The 27,205-nt window shown below is 36.0% G+C and overlaps 1 protein-coding gene and 1 long non-coding RNA gene across 2 annotated transcripts in view; one reads left to right on the top strand and one right to left on the bottom strand.

Moving 5' to 3' along the window:
• LOC134660964 (uncharacterized) overlaps window positions 1–7,752 on the top strand; it is a 383,074-nt gene extending 375,322 nt beyond the window's left edge. Inside the window, exon 2 of the long non-coding RNA XR_010097914.1 lies at window positions 7,385–7,752. This is a non-coding gene — a long non-coding RNA (uncharacterized LOC134660964). The remainder of the gene's footprint in view (window positions 1–7,384) is intronic.
• Window positions 7,753–8,854: 1,102 nt separating this feature from the next.
• LOC134661005 (neuropeptide Y receptor type 2-like) lies at window positions 8,855–18,381 on the bottom strand. Its single transcript, XM_063516901.1, has 3 exons — window positions 18,214–18,381; window positions 10,367–10,536; window positions 8,855–9,866 (listed from the first exon to the last, which is right to left on the bottom strand). The coding sequence occupies exons 1-3, from the start codon at window positions 18,374–18,376 to the stop codon at window positions 9,162–9,164; spliced, it is 1,038 nt and encodes a 345-aa protein (XP_063372971.1). The 5' UTR covers window positions 18,377–18,381; the 3' UTR covers window positions 8,855–9,161.
• Window positions 18,382–27,205: the final 8,824 nt, after the last annotated feature.

Here is a 27,205-nt window from a genome sequence, read left to right as displayed (position 1 = left end):
ACCATGCGAGAGATATTATATATTCATGATCACTTTCTTGTTCTTCTTCGTTTTTTTCATTATCTTCATTCTCTTCCCCATTTTTTTGCCAGATATCATTTCCTTCCTTGTCTGCATTTCTTTGCTCCTTCTCAGTTTCGCTTTCAACCTGCGCTTGACTATCTAGTATTTCAGCAGCTTCTTCTTTTATTATGTTTTTGGCCCCGTCATCTCCTTCGTCTGCATCCCCCGATTTGTACAGAAATGAGGATTTCAAGTCTTTAGCTATGAGCCTCAGTCTTTCCATCTCGTTGCTTATCCTCATACTGTATAATTGCTGCTCACGGAAACTTTTCTTCTTGTATGGTCGTATTCTGAGGTGTGTTGTGTTTCTCTCTTTTACCAGTCTGCGATTTTGGCTCGGTGTCCTGTTTTTCTGGTTTGCTAAAAATAGTAGTAATGGTGATTTTCCCGGTATAATAGGTCTAAATACATATGATACTGGTTTGGTCGAATTTCGGTTGTCGACTCTTTTCTTCAATTCCACGCAGAACACCAATAAAATTGCAAACAAAATTACTATTATAAATAATCTATTCATTTTGTTTTATGTGATGAGATATCTATGCTATTCTGAGTAAGTATAACACGAAGGTTTTGTTTTAATCTTTATTTATTTATTGAGGGTTTTCAACAGACGTCACCCTCATAATGGCACTCGAATAATACAATGGTCTCAAGAGTATACATGTTGCTTTATATTGATTCGTGTTTGTGTTTGTATACAGGTTGATCGCTCTGTTTCGTTGTTATTATAAGGTAAACGTACTGGTGCTCGACGCGGTCCCATCAGTACATGTCATCTTGAAACTTAAGTCATTGCCAATAGAGGTGACAGCAGGGTGCTATCTATTGGGCATTAGCATGTCGACCACTAGTACAAAAACCTTACTTACTTTACTCTTTGGTTGTACCTAACTAAGCAATGTCTCGTGTTCCACTGTGTAGGTAGTGTAGTGTAGATAAGCGATAAGTAAAAAACAAGATAATTTTTGATTATTTAGGTATTAAAAATACTGCTGATTCACTCATTAGCGTAGGTACACTAGGTACGTTCGGGTTAAGAAGTAGATCCTATACGCGAATTATGCGAGAAATTAAAATAAGATAGGTACTTACATTCTTCAATCAGATTTTTGGTACCACCATTTAACTATGAATTATAACAAAACTTATTTGTGTTGAACAAATCATAATCTATTTGACATTGTTTATTTTTCTGCCAATTCATTGTGACACTGATTACGAATACTTACCGTAGATGACTTACCTCATAGACGGAGCATGTAAGTTTTATTTGCGGACCCACACTCGTAAAGCCTGATAAGTTTCTGAAATAATAGCGAAGTCGGCTTTTTCCGCTGTAGACCAAAGCCAAGAACCAAGCCAAGCCAAAAGCCAAGAGCTAGTGCCAAGTTTAAAAGAAGAGAACGCGTCGCAGCGGCCGTGTGTTTTTACACGAACCATGCGCCTGATGCGCCCTACTCGACGACAGTTCGTTCAAAAGATGTCAGGTCTTTGATGTCAAAATGTAAGGTTGAATAAGCCACTTTGTCTCTGTAACTTACTTATTTCATGCATTTTTTACGATTATTACATTTTACTGCTAAAGACGCGTTTTTGACTCCATTACAGTTAAGAGCCCGTACTATGAGTCACTCTGACAGTGTCAAAACTAACATGGCCGTAAAGTACCCCTATAGGGCTACCATCAGTTTGGCACTGACATAAACGCCATCGAGAACGTAATTTACTTTCTATACATCTCGCTCGTACTCGCATATTAGTGCGGACGAGATTTATAGAAAGTAAATTACGTTCTCGATAGCGTATATATGTCAGTTTTGACACTGTCAGTGACTCATGGTACGGGCTCTAGTGTAAATTTCATTCGATATCGTGACGTGACGTACCCGTTTGTCAGAGGTGTCTGATTGTACGATCAAGGAATTTAATTTCAGTACCATTTCGTACCTTGTCACAGTGACAATATATTTAGGTAGTATATGAGGACTATGAGGTCAATTGAGGTCCCTAGCGACTTTCATATTGGTTTTCACTGTGACAAGGTACGAAATGGTACTGAAATTAAATTATTTGACTGTACGACGGTACACACTGTTAACTAACGAGTGTAGGTAAACCTTATTGTAAATACATAAGGTCTACCGATGGTCAGGTGTCAGTGCCGAAAATAACATCGCACTCGATTGAGAGTGTGCTAGTAGCACAGAGTCAAATCAATCTATTAACGCTGCACTAATCGACACATTTAGGATTAATAGATTTAAACTTTAACGATTTTACACATTGTTATTTAGGAAAATGAGACTTAATCGCGTATAATTAAGTCTTAAAATGACTTTCGACGTTTCGAGCGCGGCATTGTCACCGTAGACACGAAGAAAGACCATACGTTTTCGTAAATAATAATTATAATAAGTAGCATTTAGTAAGTAGCTAACAATCGTTTAAAAACTACAAGGTGTTCTATGCTGCCCCCGTAAGCCAATTAGCGGTATCTCAAATCAAAATTTAATGCAAACATAGACTTTAAGATCTTTATCTTATAATTCCATTTTCAACTATTTTTGTTTTTGAAATACCGCTAATTGGCTTAAGGGGGCAGTATGGGAATCGCATAAAAACAATTGACTGACAGTAAAGTTTATTGAGTATACAGATAGACAAATACAACAGTAAACACGACACATTATAGCTTAATGACACTATTAGGGTTAGGTAATAACTAGTACATGTTCATATAAATATAAAGCCATAGGTATTATCTGTAGATTTAATTAAAGAATGGTTTTCGCCCACATGTTACCGCCCAAATGGCACATTTAGATTGGTAGATTGGCCGCATAAGCCTGAAAAATGATGCGTTTTAGTTCCGGAGAAACACACGTTGAACTTACATTTGTTTTTTGTCCTTTCAATGGTGACAAAGACATCGATATAACAAAAGCACAGAGGGTACAGATGTAGTGCATAATTCTATTCCATCGTTTTATCGCGGAAACGTACGAACGCATCTTGCTATTTCAGTCAGTCTCGGTACAAAAAGTACTGAGGTTGGCTGAAGTAGCATGACAAAATACGAACGGGTCTACTACTACACTACATCTGTACCTATTGAGTACATTAAAAGTTTAAAACGAAAGTTAATAGTTAGGTTAATGTTTGAATAAATAAAAAACTTTATTTTATGGTTATAATTATTGGCATGTGGCGATTATGATATATTTTTTAAAGTATTCATGCCTTTTAACTGAACCTAGTTTAAAGGCCTGAATACTATAAAAAAATTAACAGGGCGTCTTAGAGTTGGTACCTTTCAAATTAATTTTAATTTTACAATTTAGAGTCATTATTTTTATTACTTATTTATTAGTGAGCGATAACCTTAGACAAAGGCAGGTTAAATTCATTGGAAAATGGAAACCAACTTATGTTTAATGGGACATAAGTACGAACAGTTAACATGGGAAAGGATTAACTACTGAATATGGAGCTATAATTATGCATACAAAATTGACGGATATATAGATGTAGTGCATAATTGTTATCCATCGTATTTTCTCAGAAACCTTCGTATCTGTCATGCTACTTCAGTCAACCTCAGTACTTTTGGTACCGAGACTGACTGAAATAGCAAGACACGTTCGTACGTTTTACTCGTATCCGTGTCGTAAAATTAGTAAACTATAGCTGGACAACCAAATCTTGTCAGTAAAAAAAGGCGCGAAATTCAACATTTCTATGGGACGATATCATTTCGCGCCTACATTTTACAAATTTGCCGCCTTTTTCTACTGTCAAGATCTGGTTGACCAAGTATATTTTATTTTGCAAACAGTCGATCTGATTCTGGGAGATTCTAATTGTTAATAGTCAGTAGAGTAGTCGGTATTCGAGAACATGTGTTGACCATTCCGCATTCCGTGGATGGACAAAGGAAAGCAGAATTTGACGGGTATCCGGACAAAAAACAAAGGAAGCAAAGCCAGCCCTGGATGTTTTTGCGATCTTTTGTAAGTGGTGTAGGTGTTGGCTTTTAGGGGATTTTATAATTGTTTTAGTTTAGATTGTCATTTGAAATATAGGTACCGTGTAAAATGGGATGAGTAGGTGCAAAACTGACATATAACATTTTATTTTTACATATGCAAACTGAATGGTGTATAATGTTCCTGTGTAATGTTTTGACGATAATGACATTAAACCAATATATAGGGTAGGATAGGTTCGTTAGGTTGCTTTAGATGCCCGAAGGGCAAACTGCCCAGAAATAGGCGGGCCTCCGTCGACTCAGAGAACGGGTCAAAAATTTTCACGTTTCACGATATGCCTAGGAATTTCACGATATGCCTGATCTTACGATCGGCCGCCAACATATACATATAATAAGATTAATAAGTGTTCCGGACGTTTGTATTTTAGTTTTCATTTTATTTTGGGTAGTTCCATTTCATAACTTTGACGATAAACAGGAAATCCCACCTCACCCCGTAGTCCCTCGTATTTGGGGTGAGTTGGGTTTTCATCCAAAGGTGATTTTGGAAGATTGTTGGATCGTTTTTTTATTATGAGTATTACTATAGCTCCGTTTTAAATTGGAATACATTATTTTTGTAGCAGTAGCCTTAAAAATCCATCCCTTCTCTCCCCATTCATAACCCAACTCTCTTCGAGAACCTTACTTATCCCACTATACGGTACATTTATTTTATGGATGGTTGATTTATATATAAGTATGTACTTAAATATTTATTAATTACTTGATTACATGCAATAAGAATGACACGTACGTATTAACAGTTAAAGCATTTGTGCGATAGACATTGGCTGCTTAGCATTAAACTATATAGTCTGACAAGAAATTGTAGAAAATAAATGAGGACGCCACTTCCTACGTAACTGTCGCATTTTTGACGTAATAAGCATTTTACAGCACATGGCAACAATATTATTGATATTGATATTTATTGAAATCAAATTTTACAGCATTACAGCTAACACCAATGCACTGTAAAATTAAGTAAGTAATAATGAAGCGATTAATAAGCTACCTATTGCGTGTTTGTTATGTAGTAGGTATGGATTAATATACGGATGTTTAGTTCCAGTTTATTTAATTTCTACTATTTTGTTGTCGCACTACATGTATGTCTAAAATCTAATTCAATAGCTCGATAGGTAAGAAATACTATGTCTTTTGTTGCTGTATGAATATGACCTAAAGCTGTATTATTTCTAAGGGTAAAATTGTAAGATATCTGAATATTGTAGATACAAAAATTTACGTCAGAACATGAAACTGCGCCGAGCGAAATCGGCAGTTAATATTTTTGATTTACAAAAATATAATAGATATATTTAAAATCTTTCAAAAATAAATGGATAAGAATTTGTTTTTTTTTATCAGACTTGAAATGGTCGTAATATCTTTTTGTCAGAAAAAGTTTCATTTTATTCTTAGGCATATGACGCAGAGTAGAGATACCTACTTCCAATGTAAGAGCTATACACATATAGTATATTTAGCGTATTATCGGAAATAACAGTCAACTAAACATCTAATTAAACATAGTAGTAACACATAAGCTTACCTATATATTGTGAACATCTAGAAAGTAATAAATATTAACTATGCAATAGTTAACCTAATAAAATTTGTCTTACCTTAATAAAAAAACTTGTATAAGTCTTCACAAATAAACTATAAAAAATTAAGCTCAAAATATACAAAAAAATATACACCCACTGTAATACTGTATACTTCATACATACGCCTACTTATTTTTCAGGCATTGTGCAAAATAGACTAGAAACTATTATTTTTAGCTTGATAAATAATCTTAGTTACCTTAAAATAAGTAATTTCTAAGAATGTCACACAAGATCAATAAACCACTTTCATTAGTACATAGTACTTAGTTCTCTATGTTTTCAGTCGTATAACTCATGAATCTCTCAATCTCATGATTGTGACATGCGACATGCTTAATAAAATAAATAAGTACCTACAAACATATTTGACTTCATATATTCTTTGTTGTAGATTGCACAGTGAAGTTCTGAAAATCACAATACGGAATACATTGATTTATAACATGTAATTAGTACTAAAACACTAAAACTATGACGTCAATATTCAAAAGTGAGTATGTATTACATATATATTTTTTACAAACTTGGGTGGTATTGGTATATTACTTCCATACACATAAATCGGTAGCATAAATTGTAGTTAATCAAAAATACGTAGCTCACTTGTATTTTTTTGTAGGTATATACATAATTCATAACAAGTTTGTGTGCATTTGGTTTTTATGTCCTATAAAAATATGTTTGTTTCAGATTTAGTTTTATTTCAAACTTATGCATTAACAATACAAAAATACCGGATTGTGTGTTTTTTTGCTTATATATATACGGACGTCAATGAAGAATAAACTACCACTATTTTAATAAAGTATTTCATAAAGCACATTTCATCATCATTGGCCTTCGAGTCTATTACAGACTATACAAGCAGTGTCAGGTAGAGCGACAACGTTTTTCGTGGCTGTGTAAGCCAATACGGGAGCGGCAAACACGACCACAGGCCTGGCAGGTGTAATGTGCCCGTGGAGAACAGGTGTCCGGCTGATGACGCTTGGCTCGCTTACTTGCGAGTGTCTTAAACCAAGCGTCGTCATGAATTTTACGCCCGTCAAATACTAGTTTGCGCCACTCGACTCTGTGCTCGGCAAGTTCCTCCCATTTGTGAACCGAATTTAGTTTTATTTCAAACTTATGCATTAACAATACAAAAATACCGGATTGTGTGTTTTTTTGCTTATATATATACGGACGTCAATGAAGAATAAACTACCACTATTTTAATAAAGTATTTCATAAAGCACATTTAGATTTTTAATAAAAGTAACACCGAATAGTAACTATAGCAAAATATATTCTTTGTTTATGAGAAAATTGCAATTTAACATTTTTTTTCGGTAAGTTGTTTTAATAAACAAGATACCATTTTATACGTCTGGCAGTCTTTTCCAGTATACCGTATTTAACTTTTGCGTAAAACACTTATTAGTTTATTTTCTAATACATGGAGATAAAAAGAAGCTTCCACTTTGTGACTATTACATTTATTACAAGCAAGAAGTATTTTATATAACAGGAGTTGGCAAGAGTTTTTTGTATAGGTAAATAGTATAACATTTTAGTAATATTTGGTTCACATGCAATTCTGAGTCAAATTGGCCCCTGTGCTACATTTGAACCTTGGTGGATAAGTGATGTTTATATATGTACATTTATGTATTTTTTTATTGTTGAGATCGCATAAATATGTATATACACCGTGTTTTTTTTTATTTCCGTTAATTTCAAGGGTGCATTCCTGAGCTTAATTTCAGTAACTTTCTCAAAGACACCGATATTCTAATTAACTCGATTTCGGAGATAATCAATAATTTATTTTTTTCCTATAAGGCCTCTACAAGCGTGTACACTTGCCTTAGGGCCGGTTTACATATTGATTAGTGTTTAGAATGAGTTCATACATTTGCTACTAAACTTAAGTACAATCTCGGTCGATCGATGTTCGAAATGACATTGATATGTCACAGATTTCAATTGTTTGGTTGAGTTAAATGTAAAGCCCGTGTTACAACAACGCTATATGCTACATTTAATTAGTTTTTAAACTTTTTTTTTGTAAAAAAAGATTTTTTTTTATTTAACTATGCCGTTTAGTTTTCTTAAACGTACTTAACCATACCCCGAAGTTAACGGAATTCAATAAAAAACACGGTGTATATGACACCGCGTAAGATTGTGAACCCGTTAGTTTATAATCCAACGTAGGTTAGGTTAGGTTAGATTATAATCTCCCTACCGTCAGTTTATAACGTAACTAGCGAGATTATAATATGACGAGTGTTTACAATTTTACGGTGACATATATAACTAATATAACTATTTTATTTAAAGTTGGTTTATAAATACTATGTTTATAAGCTAACATTGACTTAACCTTATAATTTAAATAATACACTTTTAAAATAACGTCCAGCAAGTATATGTATAAATGACACTTCAAAATTAAATAGTTTTCGGAAACGTACTCAACGTACCTAATGAAATAATATTCCATATTTAAGAGAATATTGTTAATTGAAGTTTACCACTCTATGTTTCAAATGTTTCTTACCAAAATTGGTGACAACGAAACAAAAATTTTTGTAGGTACAAAAAGTTATTAAGTATATCCTAGATTTTAAACTGCCTATTTAGGTCTGGGTTAGGTATGCTTTTTAAGGTAAACTTTTAAAAGACTTATGTAGGTATATTTAAATTTATAAATTGGAATACAAAATCTCTCTTCAATAAAGTTTAATTTTTGAAAGTTTGGGTTGAATGTTCAGTCTTAACTTAGCAGTAGATATGGACATTTATTTACAAAAGTAGCATATCCACATTAGTTCCCAAGTAAATATACGAGTAAGTTATACAGATAAGTATGTACGTCAGAAAAACCGTTGAGTCTTTCCGATGTAGGTATATAGTCATTGACCGTAAAGATTGATGTTTACAAATGCGCCGAAGAGAACAAGTCAACAAATTAAAATAAATGTTTAATTTGTCAAATATCAAACGATAAAAAAAAATGTTGTTTAAAATAACAACAGATAAAGGAAACCTGCTCTTATGCTAACATAAATTATCTGTTAAACATATACAGATTCAAGATTTGAAGCTCTTAATTAAAACCATTAAAGGTTAACATTCCCGAATTAGTAAGTATTTACATGTTAATACAATGGGTATACCATTCTATTTTTTTATTCTGTTTTTTATATGTACATTTTTATAAAAAATCCCTTGCTTGCGTTAATGTTTCTCACTTTGTTCTACAATTACCCATTAAAGTTAAATGCGTAAAGAAAATGCAACAAAATCAGGCGAGTATAGTAAAGCCCTGGTGTAGGGTGGTCATGGTTAAATATTAAAGCCTTTTTACGTCGATCCCAGAGCCCGACATTTGTCAAAACCTATCCAAAGTAGAAAGATGACCACCCTCTCAAGCCGTCGACGAAATTAGCTTAGAGGCATCATAATTCCTGCGTCTCGCGGGACGACGACGCTCCTCGCTGAGGGCTGTTGGCGTTCATAGCCTGGTGCATGATGTGCACCCTCACGTCACCTACAGCCTTGCATTCTAAAGCTCGCCTGTGCCGGCCGGCGAAGGACCCGGAAAGGGTGCTCTTGCAGCAGCAATAATTGAACAAATGCGCGAAAGCACGCCTGAAATGTCTGTCTATTGATCCGTAGAGAAAGCTCGTGAACACAGATCGGAAGATGCCAACCCAAACGCTCTGATAGTATTTCGAGTCAACAGTCTCGGGATACAGGTAGACAACGATCAGGTATGGGATCCATGCTGCGACAAATAAGAAATATGCGCTAATGTTGAGATTGTTGGTGGTGGTTTCAGTTTCATACTGTAGGCTACGTTTGTAATGGTTATGTTTTCTAGCTTTGTTTCTAATTCTGCAGGCGTTGTTAGCGAGACAGAAGAAAATAACGAGAAACGGAATAGCGTAGAAGATGACGAACGTAGTGACCCTGAAGATGAAGTTGCCAGAGTGGCTGCGATGGCAGTAGTCGTAGTCCAGCTCCATGAAGACTCCGACGGCGGCGGTGAGGAACGCGATCGTAAAGAGGATGACAGTGAAGAGGCCGATCCTCATGGAGATTAGGAATTCGTAGTCGGAGGTAGCTTTACAGAGTCTGTAGTACGACTCTATCGCAGTCATCTGTGGAAGAAATGACGATTTATGACGTGGAACGATTCTATATGTTCCATAAAAAACGTCTGAGCTCGGTTACATTCTGTAACGTTTTTTTTTTAAGTACTTACACATCTTAGATAAAAAAAAGTTGTGATATAGTGTCCATCATTCCAATTTAACCATTTAAGTATTGGTTGTCAAATAACACGAAGTGAAATTGTATGTATTGATCTTCATGGAATTCAGAATTACTTGAACAGTTATTTCTCACAGTGACTAAAATTCTAAAATATAACCGCAATGTATCACAAATCGCACGCGATTACGGTGGCGTTTGTAGAGATCATTAAAACGTGCACTGTCTATCCCAATCTGAATTGTTAACCTAGGTTTTGTAATAGAGGCTTGCCGTGACCCATATACGGGGCACGTACGGTTAGCGTGTCAATCTATGGTGATTGAGATTGACACAAACAGATTACCTATTTATTCACCGAAACACACCACACACCACACATACTCACCATAAAGAAAAGACTGTAGCTGTACGTTCCGGCCTCGGTCACAGTCTGGAGCGCGTAGCACACCGGATCCGTGTCCCATTCGCCGGACAGCAGTACCACCGCCGACGTCGGAAACACGGCCGTGGATATGACCAAGTCCGACATGCCTAAGCACGCCATAAACACATATCCTGTCGACAAAAACCCACGTTAAAACTTACCACGAACAAAATACCGCAGCTGTAGGCTGCACTTCGGTCATTAGATGATCGTGATCGGCCGCTGTAAGGGCTCATTTAGACGCGAGTTTCATTACATTGCGGGTTTTGATCGGTCGGTTGAATTGAACGTAACCAACAGTCCGCAATGTAACTAAAATCGCATGCGAGTTTGCGCGCCGTCTAAATCAGCCCTAATATTCTTGCGATAAAGCATACCTATACAGTTATGTCAGGAGGACGACCATGGACGTGAGCATGTCTGAGATGCCCATGAAGGCATTTCCTGACGGAGAAATATTCGTCGCTTGAATTTTGTACGACAGAAAAGTTGTAGGTATTTGTTATTATAGCTCTCTTGTGTATAAAAAGAAACATGGAACCGGAAACGCTACAAGCCATTTGCTTATACATTGGACCATTTGGTAGTACGTATTTCAATGTACACACTGCAACACACAACACACACACACACATAAAACACTGCAAGATATTATTTATTAGTAGGTAAGTATCAAAATTGTCTAGCGCCTAAAGTAAATGAATATCCGCAAACTGGGCCCTTATTCGACATGTACAACTGTCAGATTTCGCGTCATTTGAAATTCAACTGCTGAAGTTCATTTGAAGTTCATCAAGTGCTGAAGTTCATTTGGTACAAACAATAATTTAACAAAAAACAACTTTGTTTTATTATTACTTTAAGGTTTATAATGGTTTGGTTTGGTTGTCACCTAACTGTGGATTGCTAATGTCAAATTTTGACAAGTAATGATTCCAAAGGTAGACTTGGTTCTCTATGACCTTCGGCACCATCTTGGAGTTTTTGACGTGCGAAAGGGTAATTTATAGCAAAGAGTAAAACTTTTTTTTTTCAGTACGTAAGTTTACATGAATTAATGACATCTTGTGAGCGATAGACCAACGAATGCGCTGTAGGCGATGCGGCGGCAAGTAGTGGAACTTACGTGACAATTTCCATCAATCAAAAAGGGACTACATTGCTGATGGTCGATAAAGGCTATTAATAATTGAATTTTAACAGCAAGAATGCCTTATTGACAAGCGATCTTTTTGTTGAACCCACGCCTACACGTCAAATAATGCTTGCTCCACACATTCTCTTATAAACGGTCAAAATTGTAAAAAAAATTAAACAATTTACTCATCACCTCTCTCAACTCAAGCTGCCTATTTCTAATCCACGTTAACAAACCACAAGTTGTACCTTAACACATTTCGTAAACCATATATTCAGAAAAGTCCGTATTTTATTTCTAAGTGGAACATGAATATAGCTGGTCAAGCAGATCTTGACAGTAAAAAAGGCGCGAAATTCAAATTTTCTATGGGACGATATCCCTTTGCGCCTACATTTTTCAAATTTGCCGCCTTTTCTACTGACAAGATCTGCTTGACCAGCTATAGCTTGTATTACCTTTTTGGCATAAAATAATCTAAATTAGTCAAAATATTTTGACTAAATATTGCACTACTACTACCTACTATATAGGTACCTACCTTAGTAACTTGGTAACTTTGTGTCACCAACTATTTTGATGCTACCTACAAAGAGCATCAAAATAGTTGGTGACTGACAGGTCAGGCTCCGGTCTTGGTAAGTAATGTAGCCAAATACTGGTAAGTAATATAGTCATAAGACCTACTGTATTTGGCTATATTACTTACCAAGACCTAAAAGTACCTATTGTTTAATATGTATCTACACAGAGATGATTTTTAATTAAAGGAAATTAAATACATATATGTTATTCAACTACAAATAAAAAAATTAGATCTATACTTGGTCAACCAAAACTTGACAGTAGAAAAAGGCGGCAAATTTGAAAAATGTAGTTGTAGGCGCGAAGGGATATCGTCCCATAGAAAATTTGAATTTCGCGCCTTTTTTGACTGACAAGATTTGGTTGACCAGCTATATTTCAGTTTACACTTTTTTTTTTGTTTAATTTTAATAAAACATTAAAGTTTTTAAGCATTAAACTTTATTTAATTTTCTTCACTATAGATTATTTTCTGATATTCAAGTAGGTATGGTGTTTCAGGTTGGTAACAGGAAATAAGAAAACCACGCTGGTGGTCCACATCTGTAAGTTTAAATATGAAACAATATAAAAACACTTAAATTAAAAACTTAATGTCTTCCCAGCTTTGCTCGAAAACATATAAAAACTCAAAAATGCGCGTTTTCCCAGATATAAAACCTAGCTAGATCGATTTTGCGCCCCCGAAAACCCCCATATAGCAAATTTCATCTAAATCGTTAGAGTCGTTCCCGAGATCCCCGAAATATATATACATATAAATAAATAAATAAATATACAAGAATTGCTCATTTAAAGGTATAAGATATATATTATTAAAAACTTATAAATAAATTATTTGCCCTAAATCGTGGTAGTGACCTACCAAGTGCGGTAGGGTGCCCAGAAAGGCTGCAGGCTGACCGCTTGCCCCGCTGGATAACAATGCTGATCCGCATCATCAGAAGCATACAGATATAAAGCGCTTTGACAGCTCCTCATAGAGGCAACGCGCGCTAGGCCGCACGCCATAAATCTAAGCTAAAGTCTTAAATTCGAGATCATGAACATGAAATATTTGTTCGCTATAATAGTAAAATCATAGGTCTAATACCTATGATTTTAATATTATAGCGAAAAGTTAGCAGGAGACGGCCGTGCCGTGGTCGTGGTAGGTACAGCATGCGTGGACCAGACAAGCAAACCCTGAATTATTTACCTACCTATTTTACTATACCTTTGTTCATGTTTTCCAAGATAATCATTTTTTTTTTCAAGATGTAACCCGTATAATCGGGCTGTATAATTTGCCTCAATTTTTTTACACAATGTTGTATGTAATTTTAATTCGATAATTAATGATGTTTTACATATTTATCATATACTATTTTTCCAATTTTTCTTGTATATTACGTTGTTTATTTCGATTGACGTGTTTATTATTTTCGTTACTATGACAGCGGTTTTTTTTTTGCATTTAGCCAGTGTCATGTCGATATAAAAACACTTTAAAAATGCAACGGAAAGGTTGAGTCCTCCATACAATGACATTATTATAACTCAAACAAGAACCATCCAAAGGGGAATGGGGGAAATTGCGATAGGTATTTGCTTCTCTATCACTCTTGCATATCCGAGCGAAATTTAATGGTGGCACATAACGAAATTGGTTTCGCGGAAGGAAACCGCCTTTATTCATCAATGTTATATTTATTAGGAACAAACGTTGACTGCCGACTGTCCTATATATTACACTACTCTTTGCTGCCGACTTCTAGCGCTGGCGGTACACCGCGAAAATCAGTAAAATGCTGCAAATGGTGTTAAAGGTCTGAAAATCGGTACGATTGATCTTTAGGACATTTGAAACAATTTGACCCGAAGCGCCAACAAATAAAAAAAAACGAGAGGAGTTATGACGTCATGTTTCTTTTGTATGAAAAAAAAAAAATTAGAAACCTATCGTGTGTGGTATTCAACGAAAGGGCTTTCTGAGCCAATGCTAAAAATATATCACATCGTTACATTTCAGTCATTTTGTTTAAATTATAATAAAAATAGTTTTCAAAACATACCAAGTTTGGGCTTCTCCAGATACAATACCGTTAATTTTTTTTTGTAAAATATACCTCAAATTATCCGTAATATCCTCATATCTAACCCTAATAAAGCAATTTTGAAATTATTTACATTTAATTTTGTTTTTAATTTTTCAGTTTTACAAAGTGTGATTATGAATCTCTCAATTAAATATTTAAAAAGAAAGCATAAAATTATATTTTAAAAAACATTTTTTAACGGTATTGTATCTGGAGAAACCCAAACTTGGTATGTTTTGAAAATTATTTATTGTATTATTTAAAAAAAAATACTGAAATGTAATGATGTGATATATTTTTGGAATCGGCTCAGAAAGCCCTTTCGTTTAATACCACACACGATAGGTACAATATTTTTTTAAATTCCATAAAAAAAAAAGATGACGTCATAACTCCTCTCGTTTTTTTTATTTGTTGGTGCTTCAGGTCAAATTGTTTCAAATGTTCGTACCGATTTTCATACCTTTAACATCATTTGCAGCATTTTACTGAATTTCTCGGTGTACCGCCAGCGCTATATATATTATACTACTCTTTGCCTTTTCTTTAAACTTTTTTTTGACAAGTTTTTACAGACAATTAAAAATTTGACATTGATACATCAAGGCGGTTTGTTTACAAAGGGTAGGCCCCGAAGGGTAGACCGGGAAGTGCGAAAATCGAAACTCAGCTATTTGCCTCTTTATCGCTCGAATATGCAAGAGTGATTGAGAGGTTAGATAACAAAATTTCGAATTTCTGACTGTATTTTTCTTTAAATATTTTCAAATACAATTAAGTTGCGTTGTTTTATCACAAAGTTAAAAAGACTTAAAAGACTACTGTCTGTATCATCACCATCAGATCAGCTCGATGGTACCATAAAAATATTGTATTTTCACCCATATTCATGAATCTAGTATTAAACTGGATTGGGCATGAGTGGTGGGGATAACTGACAGAACGGGATAGACTTATGTATCTTTCAGTAGGAGTAGCAGCGAAAGCGCTATTATTGTTTGTCCTTGTCACAGTCTCACATTTTTTTTTATTCCTCACCGTAAATTAGCATGGATGATTGGTCGAATTTATTTGTTGCCCACCATAACAAATAAATTCTACCTATCATAGCGTCGCATTGCGTATGTTTTGTCCCTCACGGAGGCACGCGTAGACCACTTCTATAGGATGCTACCTTCTATGCCCATATTACATATTATGTACTTATGTAAATTTTCAGCTTCATTGAACACCCGGGAAGTGGGTCAATTTAATTTGCATGATTTGATTGGAACCGGGACAGATGAAACTAACTAAAAGCTTGTAAAAATGTGGCTTTCCAATTTCTATTGCAACTTCAGATGAAAACGTCCTTATTGAAGCATAAGGACCCTTAATTTATGGAAAGCCACATACAACAACCAATTCGAGGCTACTAGGCGGCAAAATACGACTCAATACGAGTAGGTAGGTCAAATAAGAGTAATAAAATACGGATTTATATTTGGCCAAATATTCTTTATTGTGACAAAGTTATTCTTCCTCGCGTTATCCCGATTTTGCCACGGATCATGAGAACCTATGGTTCGCTTGACAATTAATCCCAAGAATTGGCGTAGGCACTAGTTTTTCCGAAAGCAACTGCCATCTGACCTTCCAACCCAGAGGGTAAACTAGGCCTTATTGGGATCTGTTAGGCTGTTAAAGTTTAAAGTTAGCTACTCGTAAGTCTCGTAACACAACATATAAGTTTCACATTATAACAAAAATTACTTACATATATTATGTACCTAAACATATTACTTTTCTAAAAAAAGGACTGAAATCTAGTGCTGCGAAGAAACGGTATTTTTGTTCGGCTTTTTTGTTGCTATTTTGGCATATGGATACATGGTAGAAGAAGTAAGTGTATGGAATCCTCCTCCATTTTGCGTGGTCCGACGCACCTGGCCGGGTTTCCGCGATTTTCCGTCAATGTTCAATACCTTATTTCTTACGAACACCTAAAATAATAAGTTTAAAATTAATCTCAATGTCTCCAGTTTGCTGTTCATTCAAACTGACAAAATCCAAATTTCTGAGGCAATATACGACCGCTGTCTTATATAAGCCATTAAATATCAACATGAATAACCCCACGTTGCGTTGTTATAAATTTAATTAAATAAATAATTATTTTATTATTTAATTTATATCAACTAATTAGGCATAGCGTCCAATTTAGAATATGGCACAGGCACTAGTTCTTACGAATTTTACCTTAATTTATTAATCAAAGGACCTGAGGTAAAAGTGAGAAGAGGTTGATATGCAGATGCAACCAGCTAGTCGCCGACGCTCCGCTTCCCCCGGGATTAGCCCTTAAGCCTGCACCTAACAGACTGGCTCATAAGGGGCTATGAGCTCGCCGTTGCGTCAATTTTCATTTTTAGAAAAAAAAACTAGTCTACTAACTACTAACAACACAATAAATGCTTATTTTGCCGCATTCTTCACTATCTCTCCCTGTTTCACTGCCATCTAACCCAGAGGACAAAAATATAGCTTATTGTGGCTACTCCGTCTTCCTCATGACTCATGATATTTTACTTCACCATAAAGTAATTGGTGTAATATCAAATGATATTTTTCGCACAAGTTACAAGAAGTTCATTGCTAAGAACCACGACGATTGGTTTAAAATTTAAACTTTATATATAATTTGTTACCTAGTAATTATAATAAATCTGTTTTCTTTTTGACATTTAGTGGTATATGTATTGCTGTATGTTTATTGTCAAGTTTTTTTTAATTCTGGACAATTGTCATATATTCGTTTTCATGATAGATCTACACCAACGCAACTGCATGTCATGTTCTTGCGGTTTATTTTTATAACGCCAAGATCAAAATTTGACTGTTAACTCCATCTTGCGTCGAGTAGAGGAATCAAAAAACTATAGAAAATAGAAATGCAGTTTACTCTATGCCATAGAATCCCCTTTTAAATGTCATAAATCCAAACATGGCGGCCATACCAATAGACAATCAAGTCTAGCGATGAAATGATTTGTTTACATGAGATTCACTGACAGATAATGATCTTTACCTATTCGACAACCCACGATAGTTCAGATTCAAATGAACTTCAACATGCGACGTCAAAATTGGCATGTCGAATAAGGCCCCAGCATAATTATCAAAATTGTTTTATTTTGTCTATCTCATATAGTTCATTAATTCATTAATTGCCCCTTTCGAAATAAGAATTTTAAGTTTTTTTTTAATAATCGGCTAAACGAAGAATCATGGCCGGAGTATTTTAAACAAGTGGTCCATTTTATTTAAGGTTGTACACTACACACTACACCTTCTGTAAAATTTGGGGTTTTAAATGTTATTTCTACTCAGAATCACGAGCTCTTTCGAAAGTAATTCCACACAAGTTTGTCATCCATTCCGTTGAAAATGAACGAATTGAAACAAAAGGTTGTGTAGTAAACGTTTAATTTTACATTTCCGCCCCGCCCGGGTCGTGCGTCGGTTCCGCCGACATATTGACATTCAGGTGAACCTACTGTTTTCATGTCAGTCCTGTGGATCGGAAAATGTGATGCGCTGCACAATTTAATTAATGCGGTTATTTTCGTACCCCGGTCGGACGGGTGCAATTTGGTTTTAACGTTTTAAAAGTGCGAGGACAAGTGAAACTTACTAGAAGCTAAATAAATGATCTCGATCAATAGAAGATAGAAGGGTGAAGAGCAGACGACCAAGTTTCGGCCACTCATGGCTGAGCATGACCGGCGAATACATGCGGCTCAGGTTCGCTACTCAGGGTCACTGTTAATGGCAATGTGCTTATAACTTACCGATCTTGTTCAGGCCAGGCTCAACGAAGAAGGAATAAGCTACGAAGAATCCGCTCATAGACACGCCTAGCACGCTGCATAGAAGGATGAAGAGCAGCCGGCCAAGTTTCGGCCACTCATGGCTGAGCATGACCGGCGAATACACGCAGCCCAGGGTCATTGCTAATGGTAACTTACCGATCTTGTTCAGGCCAGGTTCAACGAAGAAGGAAGCCACGAAGAATCCGTTCATAGACACGCCTAGCACGCTGCATAGAAGGGTGAAGAGCAGTCGGCCAAGTTTCGGCCACTCATGGCTGAGCATGATCGGCGAATACATGCGGCTCAGGTTCACTACCATAGCGGACGTCTGGTCGAACGGGAACATGTGATTTACATCTGTAACAAATAACAAAAATTAAATTAAATGTCCACATTGCCAGTCTAATTGTTAGTTTAGTCGTGTTTAGTTTAGTTTGTGTTGTCTATTTTATTGCAAGCTTTTACTTAACTTGCATTGTATGTATATATGTAGTTGTAACTATGTATGTTTGTACCACCTATATACCCACTTCCCGGTTTTCGATGAAGCTGAAAATTTGCATACGTGTGTGAGTCGAGCGTAAATGCAACATTATGGTAACATGGAGCTGATCTGATGATGGAGACAGGAGGTGGCCGTAGGAACTCTGTGATAAAACAGCGTAACCGAATTGTGTTTAGGGTTTTTAGAATTGTCTCCATGAATATTTTTTATTTTATTGTCATACTGTTACTTACATACAGGTGTGGGGATTGCAAATATTCCAAAATTTCATTATGGCAGTGGCAGTGTGGTTGGTGCAACTGGCCCACACTGCTTGCATTTCAATATCCGACTTTATCGCGCTTATTTTAAAGTGATAATTTCCTTAACGAAATTATAATGTATAGCAAGTTCTATAAGAAACCCAGTTTTGTTTATATAATCGTTTATTACGCATAGTTGACGTCCAACGGTCCTAGGATGGTCGCGCTTTTGTCGTCTGTTATCTCGGCCCTCGCGTTCTGAAAAGTATGTGCAAGAGTGACGCATGGCACGACATATGATAATAGCGCAGCCATCATATCCAAACAGATGTTGGAAGAAATTTGAGTCAATTTTATAGACGAGTTTAATAGGATGATTGTTACTTGCGACTCACAGTTGGCTAGTAAAAACATTAGGTGCAGTCGCCGTCAGATATATCGGAGCGGCTGTGGTGTTCAAAAATATCTGAACACGCACTCTTACTAACGCCTTGGCAATAAAGACGTGTTCAGATATTTGTGGGTATCTTGGCCACTCGAGTACCTATATCTGAATGGTGACTACACCTGAGCATTCTAAAAGTGGAAAACTTACATTTTTATTTTTTGGATTAACATTACGGATCTGTAATTTACATTTTTTTGTCCTAAAATTAACATAATATATCGGAAAAATAGGGGAAAAGAAGCACGTTTGTATATATGTATACTGTGTCAGTATGAAATATGGAGCATGTAGTCGTAATTAATCCCTACTAATATTATATATGACGAAGGTAGGTAAACTCTATCGGTCTATCTGTTACTTGGCAATTGGCATAGCTTGGATTTTGATGTATGTAATTTGGCATGGAGATAGTTTGAGTCCCGGGGAAGGACATAGGACAGATTTTGTTTTTTAATCATCATCATCACCATCGTTCCACGCACTCGAAGGACAGAAGCTAGTTTTTCTTCGCGAAGCGTCTTTAAATATGTTTAACCCTTATCCGCGTAAAGGGGTACTAATTTAACTATTGTCCACAGGAGTCACAATTTTTATTTTAAAATCTGTAGGGAGCGTGCATTGCAAGAACTGTAGATGGCAGCACAGAAGCCTCTTATTCATTTAAACAATCAATATTTTATTTGTCATAATACGGTTTACATAGGATCCTAATCTAATTAATAATAGTACATACGTATTCAACCTGCATGCAGGTGTACAAATATTTATTTTATTTTATTTTATTTTATTTGAAAATGCTATAATGACTACATTATAAACAAACAAAAAAAATAACTTAAATTTGCGCATTGCATTGGCGTGAAGCATTATGTTATGTCAAGTGTCTGAAGTGTCCATTTCTAGACTTAAGCCACTAGATGACAGACCATACTATGCGAAATAGCCCGCGTGAAGTATAGGGGGCAGAATCTGAGGGCCTACCGCGAACCACGTTCGACGTGTTACCTCCCTGTCACACTTACGTACGAATTTACAAGTGCGACAGAGAGGCAACACGTCGAACGTGGTTCGCGGTAGGCGCTCTGCTTAGAAGTGTGAATTGTTTTCGCTTTCGATTCGTCACGAGATGGCAGACCCTCCAACACGCACGGTATCAATAACCTATCAGATAACCTGACAGTTGGCATCAGATATACATATTATAGGTATTTAAAATTTTGAGCCCCAAAAAACTGCAAAAATATTATAAATTTGAACCCAAATAAATGCTATTTTTTTTTATTTGGACTTGCACTCTATTTCTTTTCTTTATAACTGGGTATATTATTATTTGCGCAACAGTTAAAGTTGATTACAAGGACTTACATAAATTTAAATTTTAGAGGAGATGGTATTTTTAAATCGGATTGTTAAATACATATTTCATTTGGAATTTTTTACATTTTATGTGTGTGCGAGCTCAGTTTTCACAGAATTTATTTCCATTACGTATAAAAGTTGCGTGGTATTGACACGGACAGAAGCAGAGTTCCATTCCAGGACAATCTTATCAAGTGCAGTTAACTGGAACTAAATAGTGTGGAAAACTGTAAAAATGATCACTTACCCAGTTATATTTTATAACTATTATTTAACTATTCAATAATACGCTACGCAAACATCAAATTTAGAGGTCATTACCATTAGATATTAACAAATACTATTGGAGCTGAAAGGAGTATTTATTAAAACATTTATCCTGCTCCCAATTTATTTACTATTTTCAATGATTAATAGACAATCAAATTATTTATTTACAAACAAGATATACAGTGTGGAAAGATAAGTCGGGCCCTGGAGGGAAACTACCTTAAATCCTTAAGCTGGCTCATTTTACTTAAAGGAGAAATTCCTTTATTTTTAAAAAGAAACAAAACTGCATTCAAATATTTTCTAAAACTCGCTTGCCTCGCCCGGGACTCGAACCAACTAATTTTTAAGACCAAATGTTTGTTAGAGAAATTTTATCCTGAAAAATAATACTATCGATTAGTATAATAAAATAGGGAGTGTTTGTTTTTTTAATTTTAGTTGGTTCGAGTCCCGGGCGAGGCAAGCGAGTTTTAGAAAATCTTTGAATGCAGTTTTGTTTCTTTTTAAAAATAAAGGAATTTCTCCTTTAAGTAAAATGAGCCAGCTTAAGGATTTAAGGTAGTTTCCCTCCAGGGCCCGACTTATCTTTCCACACTGTACATATACAGTGGTATTACTGAAATAAATTAAAAACTAGCTTAAATCTAAAATAGGCCCTTGAGGCATTGTACTAAGGATGCTGGCGACATTTCCTCGCTGTATCGCAATGCTGATACGCTGTGCGAGGTAGCCGCCAGCTCTTCGGTCACCAGTTACGTCAACTTATTTACTTGGAAATTATTAATAAAATTGCATCAGCAAACAGGAAGTATCATTCAGGTTGGATGTGAATAGGGATAAATACCTAAAGGATTAAGTAGCTGGGATAAAACGTGACGTTCCACGGATAAAGGTCCCTCATGGTGGTTGGCGCTAACGTCGCGTAGCACCCCATTAGTATTGGAGCTAATTTAATAACAGCGTAAGCACTAACCGCCATAAGGTATCTTTATCCGTGGAACGACACAAATTATCTGGATCTACTTATAGATATGGATTAACTGTGGTTATAATATATTACAAATAAAAAACGAATAATGAATATACTAAGTACTTAAATATAAACACTTGATTTAAAAGGTTTTGTTTTGGTTGTCGATCAGTCTATGTAAAATATTTTGATGAATTTTCGATTTAGGTACCAAAAACGCATACGGTTTAGTGGGAACTATATTTCTAGATCAATTTTTAAATTAAAAAATTAACCATGAATTATTAAATATACCTAACTATAAAATGTAAAGCTCTTATTGTCTATCATGAAGAAAAGTTATAAAGTTGTTCGCAGATGCAAGTATATTCGCTTCAGACAAAAGTTGTATCGATCACGGTCACAATTGCAGGTGCAGGGCACGCGGAAAGTATTATGTAATTAGTATTACAATAAAATCGTAAAACAGGTAACATATTAATTTTTTTTTATGAAAAATCGATTTAGGTCCCTAAAGGGGCCCACTGATTGACAGTCCACCGGACGGTATCGGCTTGTCAGTTGTTCGGAACTGTCAACTTTTTGTTCTAACTGACAGGCCGATACCGTCCGGCGGACTGTTAATCAGTGGGCCCCTTAAAACGTTACCTGTCAATTTCCGCTCAGAGAAGAAGGAGCTGTTTCCCGATCCACGATGACCGCCCGAGTGCCGTTAGGCGGCCGCCCTGCCAACCCACGGGTGCATCGATGGGCGGTCCCGCTCCTGACGGGACACACCGCCCTTTGGCACGATCCTCAAGGTCTTCATATCGTCAACAAACACTATCTCTGGCCTATTTTATCATTACTACTATTCGATACGTGCAACAGCGACAGTGCTATATTATCTAGTATGCAAGTTTTTGAATTTGTGTGCATCCAAAATGGGAGGGACCTCTGAAAATTACCCCAAAGTTAGGAATCATAGTTTCGGTCGTTCATTCCGTTTTGAGACTTGACGCAGGTCAGGCACGTAAGCAAATATTTAAATAATTTTGATTTAACAATCGAGCCATATTGAATTAACTATATAAAAGTACATTTTTGGTGCCCTAAAAATAACAATATTTTTAATATTTAACCAAATTACATAATAATTATCATCACACAACAATATAAAACAATTAAAGTTTTAAAGGAGGGTGGGCAAATTGGCCTATAAGACCAATAAGGACAAGCAATATGTCACTGGATAGCTTATTCTAAGTTCTAATACTTTTACTATGGCAGATAGTCCCAAATCTTTGTGTGAAAAAAGTTATCATCGCAAAAAGTAGTGTGAATTTAACAGTCACGACTGTATAGTTTTTTCGATACTAAGTTCCTGTGTCGCAGATCATTAAGGTTTTGTAATTGTGGATGATTTGGTGTCACGATATTTTAGTTTTTTATTCGTTTTCTTATGTTTTTTTTAAACAGAGATTTGAAAAGTCTCGTCATACAAAAAAAATGGAGTATCTATATAAAAAAAGTAAAAAAACCTTTCCAATGGTATGTCGCTTATTCTTATTGGTTCATAGGCCAGTGTCCGTACAAATCTGCCCATCCTCCTTTTACGAGCACCGGCAGCAAAGCAGAAAAGCAATACTAACGTAGGTAAGTATTATAGTTTAATTAACAATCTTTATTTAAATAATAAATATAAATTGTTTAACTCCCTTGGGCGTCGCATGAGCTCTCTATTCCTCCCTTGTGCCTTTGTGAACAAGTGCGATAAAAAGTAAAGCGCTAAAGTTATAATTTATTTTACAAATTATGCGTTTCTATACATTTTATCTGACCACTTTTACGATAGATACACCACTGTCAGTCCTCTCTATACTAATATTTCTTCCTAAAATGTGACTAAAGATATAAAATATTATAATCTCAATTTTCAACATGCGCGCCCAAAGCAGATTCAATGCAAACCCATTTCAATTCAATTTCAATTTCAAAATATTCTTTATTCAAGCAGGGCAAGCAACACGCACGTTTAAATGGTCTAATTTGCACAAATATATAATTTTAAGCTAATTATCACAAGTGTTTCCCCACTGACCCGGCCCGAAAACTACGGTGACCTTGAAAAGCGCATAGCTCTCAAGGTCATCAAGTGCACGCGGATGCACTGCGCATGACCAAATGTCAAGGTCGGCGCGCATGGCAACAGGGTGGCTATTCACAACGCCTACCTGCGCGGTAAACCAAGTCTATAGTACCGGTGTCGGGTGGGGTTGTTATGAGTGTGTGTGTCAAGTAATACTGGTCAAGAGACGATCACAGTTTTCTCTTTTTTTGTTAGTAAACAAAAAGGTACACCATTATAAAAGTGATATTAGAAATTCAATTCAATTAATTTATATCTACACAGTAGACTGTGTCTGACTCGCACTTGGCCGGAAGGGTTCCGTAACTTCCGTACATTACACAATTTTTTAACAATGTATTTTTTATGTGAAACGTGAGTGAAATGTCTATAAAAAGCCCGTAAGGGTAGGAGCAAAAACTAAGTAATTAAGTCCGACTCACGCTTTACTGCACATTTCTAATAGGTTTTCCTGTCCTTTATATAGGTAAAGAACTATTTTGTATTTTTTTTTTCAAAATTTTAGACCTAGTAGGTTCGGAGAAAAAGGAGGGAGGGGGGGATGGTAATTGTTTGCCTATTTTCTTGAATAACTGCTAAACTATTTATCCTAAAATAATAATATGATTGAGATTCTTACAATGAGTTCTTTTATTTGATATGTGACACGATATAGTTGAAAAACTTTTGTTTTTAATTTGCTTATTTACCCCCCAAAAGTGACCTCCATATTAAAAATTCATTTGTTTACGTTACATGTCCGTCTTCGGGTCACAAACTTACATATATTATGTGTGCCAAATTTCCAGTCCAAAAAATCCAGTAGTTTCGGAGAAAATCGGCTGTGACTGACGGACAGACAGACGCACGAGTGATCCTATAAGGGTTCCGTTTTTTTCCTTTTGAGGTACGGAACCCTAAACCCTAAACGGACAGCATTTAAGATATAGGTACTATTTTGTAACAACAAATTTCTTATCTGTAAAATAATTATTTGTACAACAAGAGATCAAAGTTTGATATTTCTTCGAGTGCTTATTTTGAGTCCCGTGCAAGCGAAAGATTCTATAATAGATTCACGAGCGTAGCGAGTGAATCTAATTTAGAATCTTGAGCGTAATAAGGGACTCAAAAGCGCACGAGATGTAAATAACTTTGATCTCGTGTAGTACACAACATTTTTCACCTGAGCAGTGAGAACATACCTACCTATTAGAAAACTTGAAAAATGTAATCCTTCTTCATCACCTATACCTGCCTATCCATACCTGCCCTCATGTTTTCTTAAGATATACAAACAATTAAGTTTAATTACCGTAATGGAACACAAAAACAAAACGTAATGGAAATCACAAACATAGCGATATACTGTGGCGCATCTCAAAAAATATATCTGAGGTTGCGTCTAATAGCAGGCGTGACTGGCGTGACTCACTCCTTTGTTTCGTCGCTTTGCTACAGGTGGCTAAAAGTACATCCGTTCGGCCCCAATTTTGGGGAAAGCCATAAGCCACGCGGCCATATCTGTCCTGTACGGATATGATGGTCGTTCTTGTCTACGTGACAGCGTGATAAAACGGTGTCCGTCACTTTCTTTCCCACGGTGTTAAACAGTGACAGTTATTTTATCACGTGGATAAAGATGGATAAAGCTATCCATAATAGGCTGGCTGATCGTGACAGACGCGTTTTGTTAGAGAGTGAGTCTTCTGTATAAGAATCTGAATATTATACAGAAGACTCACTCTCACTCTGTACCTAGTACTATTATTAATTATGTGCTAATAGCCACGACTCTTTTCATACACTTTGTATGGGTCGCGGCAATTAGATTTACTTATATTATTTGAATAATACCTTAGCTTCTAACTTCACTGTTAATTCATCATGAAAACAAATGTTGTTAATCAATGTTTTCATTCCTATTAACTGTCCTTGTTATGAATGTATATTTTCATTATCTTAATCCTATTAAATTAATCCCAATGCATACGTCGATTTCATTATGCGTTAGCATAGGAATATCAGTATTGTTGTTTGGTGTCAAATGACTCATTTGAAATGAGCTTAGAGGATTAATATATATGGGATCTAGTTCGTTGATGTTATATAATTCAATCGTTCGCGAATGTGCCCCTGATTCCATAATATGTGACGTTATATATGAAAAGGGACCTTTTTTGGCGTTGCGCGGCATTGTATTTATATCGGAGCATCGTTAATAATGGCGTAAGCGACATCGACAATAAGGTCCCTTTTCATATATAACGTCACATATTATGGAATCAGGGGCACATTCGCGAACGATTGACGAACTAGATTGACGTTTGACATTTAACATAACACTTGCACCGTCTAGGCTATCATAATCGCTGCAGACTTATGTTGGTCTAATCTAAGCCTAGAAAGCTGTAATTTGGCATTGGTACGTATATAAATTACTCACGAAGATATTAAATCGGTAAAATATACATAGGTACATACATATAGTCACGCCTATTTCCCGGACGGGTAGGCACCTGGTAGGCACAGACAGACCACGGATTTCCACTTGCTACGATCCTGACATAGGTACCTCTTTCGCTTCCTTCACTTTCATTACATTCCTTATACACGCTCACCGCTCATACTTTTCTCAATTTTTGTCACTACATCTTCGTTTAGTCCACACTTTTTCCTGAGCCTGAGCAGTGTCAAAACTGACATTTACGCTATCGAGAACGTAATTTACTTTCTTAACATCTCGTTCGCACTTATATGCGAGTACGAGTGAGATGTATAAAAAGTAAATTACGTTCTCGATGGCGTTTATGTCAGTGCCAAACTGATGGTAGCCGTACTGGTCTTTTTATCAACCGGAAAAAACGGAACCCTTATAGGATCACTCGTACGTCTGTCTGTCTGTCCGACCATAACCCCTCCCCCCCCCCCTTTATCTCCGAAACTACTGGGTCTACAATTTTGAAAAAAAAAACTATAGATGACAGGAAATTGAAAACCTATTAGAAATGTACAGTCAAGCGTGAGTCGGAATGTACGGAACCCTTGGAACGCGAGTCCGTCTCGCACTTGGCCGGTTTTTTTTTCGCTTCAATCTTATGGTGGGGGGTATCGTATCTTTCAAAACTAATGCCCTCTCCCCCCTCCCTTTAACGTCTGAACCATGAGTCCAAAAATATAGCTTGTTGATTTAGTCACCTGCAATAATTTACGGTCAGTACGGCTACCATCAGTTTGGCACTGA

Source organism: Cydia amplana, chromosome Z, assembly GCF_948474715.1.
Source record: "Cydia amplana chromosome Z, ilCydAmpl1.1, whole genome shotgun sequence".
In the NCBI taxonomy this organism is placed as follows: Eukaryota; Metazoa; Arthropoda; class Insecta; order Lepidoptera; family Tortricidae; genus Cydia; species Cydia amplana.
This window is presented reverse-complemented; position numbering and strand designations above follow the sequence as displayed.